The following is a 4581-nucleotide window of genomic DNA, read 5'->3' on the forward strand; positions in this document are numbered from 1 at the left end:
GTGGAGCTCTTGGGAACTCACTCAACCAGAACTTTGATTAATTGTTTTCTATAAGTCTTTTAGGGATACTAGGTTACCCACTCACATTTTGAATTTGCTTTTATTCAGTCAAATGCTAGATTGTGGTCTATATAGTTTTTCATATTGTTATCCAATTTTGATATAAATAAGACAACACAAAAGTCAACGAAAAGTAATTAATTTTTGTTACATTCAAAAGTTTATTATAATAAGCTGCACAATGCACAAAATATCACAGATTTCAATAACCTCATTCTTCCAAACACCACACTACCCATCTCAAACACAATCCTTTCTCCTTGCCTTAAAATTCTCAATAAAAAATCTCCCAGAATGTCGAGACTGGTGTGGGAGACCTGCTCCCACTTTTTCTCCCAGGGTACTCTTGAGGAGGAAGAAGTGAGAAATATTTAGATAGAAATATAGAGGGAGAGGGAAACAGATAGAAACACAGGATAGCCTCGGGAGGGCCTGGATCAAAACCCACCGGCCCCTTCTCTCTCTGCTAAAGGGCTTTTAAAGGAACGCCAAGGGGTGGAGCAAAAGATCTCCCCTCAGCACAGCCAAGTGCAGACCATCTCAAACACCTGGTGACCATGCACATGGGAAGCCATCTCCTAATGCAGTCCAGCTGTGTAAAGCAAGCTCCGCTCTCACTAGAAAACCTTTGTGGGCTCCCACAGCCTGGATAGGAGGATTCCAAATTCCAGGCTTTAGCAGCTAAAAGCACTGAAGAAATAAGTTAAGTGGAGCGGGCTCCTAGCTATCCTTGGCCAGCTTTGTCTCACAGACCCAAGGGAAGGGCCTCTGGCAGACGTTATCATTCCAGTGGCCATCAGTGGTGATGTGGGCACAGTCCTCACCGCCTCCAAGTCCATGTCCATACCAGTTATCTGGCTGCAGTGCGTCCCAGTACCTGTGAACAGACACAGATATGAGTCTCCAGAAACCAGACTCTGAACCACGTCCCCAGACTCTGCCACCTACCCCAGGACCAAAACCTCGGGAGAAGAGGTGATCCCAGGCAAAGGCCACTAGGTGAGGGCAAATATGCAAGACACACTCACGTAAAGCCTTTCTTAAAGTCAGTTCCATCCACCCATTGCCAGGGCCCATTTTGGTCCGTTAGGCCTATCCAGGTGACCATCTTGGCTAATCGATTCTGTAGAAAATTCTGAAGAAGAGGGTGTGTTAACCTCTCCCTTAGACCGGAGAGCCTCCCCCAAAGAGCCCACCAAGACATCACCTGCTCCTCCAGGGAGTTGACCACCACCAGGTGGGCATCCTGCAGCTGGCAGTACTTGTCAGCCTCAGGCCATGACTTCGCAGACTGAGAGAACCAGTAGCAGCTGCCTTCATGCTCTATCCAGCGAAGGGGGCAGCAGGCCGTTTCGGAGTCTATGAAAAGAAAGGGGAGGATGGAGAAGAGAGGCGCTACCTACTGTCCATCTCCCCGTAACTGGAGCAAACTACACCATCATCGTCCTCACCGTTGTTCTTGAGGCTGGCCAGCTCGCAGGACAGGGTCCTCAGGTCCTTGCCCAGCTGTTGGACGCTCTCCGTTATCTCAGACAGACCTGGGACACACAGATGGAAGTGAGAACGGTGCTCTCCTGCAACATCTGCTTGGTGAGTTCCTGGTGCTCAGATGGCCTGCACGGGGCCCAGTCTAGGAACTCCACACACTGCACACACTCACACCTCCTCCCAGGGTGCAGGAAACCCAGGTCTAACCTGTTTTGAATGCCTGTTCCTTTTTCACCATCGTGCTCTCCAGAGAAGAAACATTCTGTCTCAAGCCTCGGCCTGGAAGACGACGGTTCAGCACCAGGAACCCGCTTTCGCCCACACCCTCTGCACACTCTCAGAGACCAGGGCCTCTCACCTGCCAGCAGTTCCTGCCTGTGGTCATCCACCTCCACTTTCAGAGAGCTGATCATCTCTTGCAGGCTGTCACCTGCAGAACAAGGACTGGAGCTCAGGACTCTGTCCTCTGCACCCAGCCCACTCCTGCCCAGAACCCGGTCCCAGCCCAGCTCACCCCTGGAGGTCAGGGCCTGGAGCTCAGCCTTCGTGTTGGAGGTGATGTTGTCTAGACTGGCCCTCAGGGTGCCTAGGTCCCTCCTTAACTGGGAATCTGATGAGAGGGACAGAATGATCAGAACCAAAGTCGCTCAGTCCCCTCTGGGCCAGCACTAAGCTGGGCACTCTGCACACAGAGTAGCACTCTGGGTCACAGAGCCCAGTGGGGCAGGCACCGCTGTTACCCAGTATTACACATGAGTAAACTGAGGCTTAGGAGGTGAGGTAATGTGACTGTGTAACCCAAGCACAATAGTGAGTGACACGGCCAGCAGCCATCCCCATCACGGTCCTCCATGTCCCCACAGTGTCCCCACCATTGTTCCCATCTACTATCCACTCAGGTCGCTGTCCATTATGCTTCTCTGGCTATTAACCTTGTTGTCCCCACGGCCCTCACTGCTGTCCTAAGTGCCCTCTGTGCCCATCACTGCCTCCATTCACCCTGCCCCCCACACAGCCCTGAGACCCCTCACTGCTGTCCTAAGTGCCCTCTGTGCCCATCACTGCCTCCATTCAGCCCCCCACACAGCCCTGAGACTCCTCTCCTCCCTGCCAGCCTGAGGGCACCCACTTTGGGATCCAATCACGGAGATGACCACCAACAGCAGGAAGCCGAGACCCAGGGAGAAGAGGAGGAGGCCGGTCCAAGAGAAGATATTCCACAGGAAGGACTTGGGGGGAGCCACTGAAAGAGAAGAGGGTGTCAAGACTCAGCGGGTCCAGATTGTGAGAGAGAAAGAGAGAGAGAGAGAGAGAGAGAGAGAGAGAGAGAGAGAGAGAGAGAGAGAGAGAGAGAGAAAGGGAGGGAAAGGGTTTCTGGGGTGAGGGAGCCAGTGAAGGCTTGTCACTGGAAGTGTGGGGACATAGCTCTAGAATAATGGGGCTCCGAGTAGCCAGGCATTTGGTACCTCCAAAGCATGGGAAATTTGCAGTTTCTTGGACCTTTCACAGCCCTGAGGACATGTTTAACACCCACCAGGAACTCACGTGCACATAAGCAAAAGGAAGCAAGCATAAGGCTAAGGTCTTGTGAGCTGGGGGATACCGATGGGGCAGCCAGGTCCCTAACAGGTTCACACATGTCTGCATGACCCAATAAACGAGTTCCCCTCCCAACCCAGCTACCTGCATTGCTAAGTCCTGGCTCCACCAGAGTGAGGCCACACAACACTGCCTAAGGTGAATATATACACACAGACTATGACAACGGGAATCCTAGTGGACACGTGAAGAGGACCTGTTAGGAAAGTGTGTCTGCTTTTCTCTCACCTTTTCCAATCTCTGGGCTCTTCTCCTCGATCCCCGAGTTGTGGAAGTTTTCATAGGTAATGGTCATGCTTGGACAAACGCTAGGCTCTGGGGCTGTCTGAAGCTGGGAGACCAGGATCCGGCCTGATCCAGAGCTGGGACCAAGGAGGAAGCCGGAAGCAGTGTAGAGCTGAGAAAGACCAGGGCTGAGATCAAATATGTCGTGTGTTAGAATGAAAAGGGCCCGGGGGAGGGCTGGAGAGATGGTTCGGTAGTTAAGAGCACTTGTTTCTTTCCAGAGGACCCAGGTTCAGTTCCCAGCATCCACATGGCTCACAACCATCCATAACTCTAATTCCAAGAGATCCGATACCCTCTTCTGGTCTCTGTGGCCAACAGGCACATACATGGTACATATATGTACATGCAGGCAAAACTCTCACATACGTTAAATAAATAAATGGAAATTGAAAAATTAAAAAAGGCCTGGCCATGCTTTTGCATTAGAAATGGGGTCAGTATTGGGCTCAGTTGAGTTCGGAATTTGGAGGTCATGTCGAAAGCTAAACTTCCTGCTATTACGAGGTCTAACGGGGCCATCTTGAGAGTGTGCCCCTTCCTGGGATGGGCACCTGCACTCTGACTGAGGCACAGGAGGAACTGGCCCAAGCTCGCAGCGAAACCGGGAACAGAATAGGGTTGAATTTGGTTTTCGATCGGGGCTGATTCAAATGTTCAAACTGGATCTAGGACTGGAACTGAGGGTCGGGTGGGGCTGGGGTTAGGGACGACGACTGGGCTGCTGTTGAGCCACAGCTGGGGCCACAGCTGGGTCTTTGTCTCACTTGATATTGTGGCTTCCACAATCCAATCTAGAATCCAGTAAAGGGAAATTAGGTCCCACACTACCTCTCGTATCTCTTCCCACTTAGTGCCACCAATGCCCAAAGTCCCCCTGGTCTCCCTGGCCACCCAGCCCAGTTACCTGTATCTGGAGACCGTGACTCTCGGCTGCCCTGTGCAGCAATGACCAGAGGTGGGAAGTCAGTCTGAGTGGGGAACTATATCCCTGAGGGCTGATGTGGGAGGGGCCAAATCAGAAGTCACTATGACAGAGTCTTGCTGCTTCCCCCCCCCCCCCCCAAAACACAGTGGTTTATATTTTGGGATATCAATTTCAACTTTTAACAGTAAATACTACTGAGTGGATTGTAATTGGTGCACGTG

The 4581-nt window shown here is 51.7% G+C and overlaps 1 protein-coding gene across 1 annotated transcript; it reads right to left on the reverse strand.

Moving 5' to 3' along the window:
- Positions 1-275: 275 nt before the first annotated feature.
- Positions 276-4360, reverse strand: LOC128121773 (C-type lectin domain family 10 member A-like). Its single transcript, XM_052756759.1, has 10 exons — positions 4340-4360; positions 3376-3560; positions 2678-2791; positions 2063-2158; positions 1907-1978; positions 1756-1827; positions 1512-1598; positions 1268-1419; positions 1089-1195; positions 276-937 (listed from the first exon to the last, which is right to left on the reverse strand). The coding sequence occupies exons 2-10, from the start codon at positions 3440-3442 to the stop codon at positions 781-783; spliced, it is 924 nt and encodes a 307-aa protein (XP_052612719.1). The 5' UTR covers positions 3443-3560; positions 4340-4360; the 3' UTR covers positions 276-780.
- Positions 4361-4581: the final 221 nt, after the last annotated feature.

The sequence above is a fragment of the Peromyscus californicus genome, unplaced genomic scaffold, assembly GCF_007827085.1.
Source record: "Peromyscus californicus insignis strain IS unplaced genomic scaffold, ASM782708v3 Scaffold_3__1_contigs__length_106647218, whole genome shotgun sequence".
In the NCBI taxonomy this organism is placed as follows: Eukaryota; Metazoa; Chordata; class Mammalia; order Rodentia; family Cricetidae; genus Peromyscus; species Peromyscus californicus.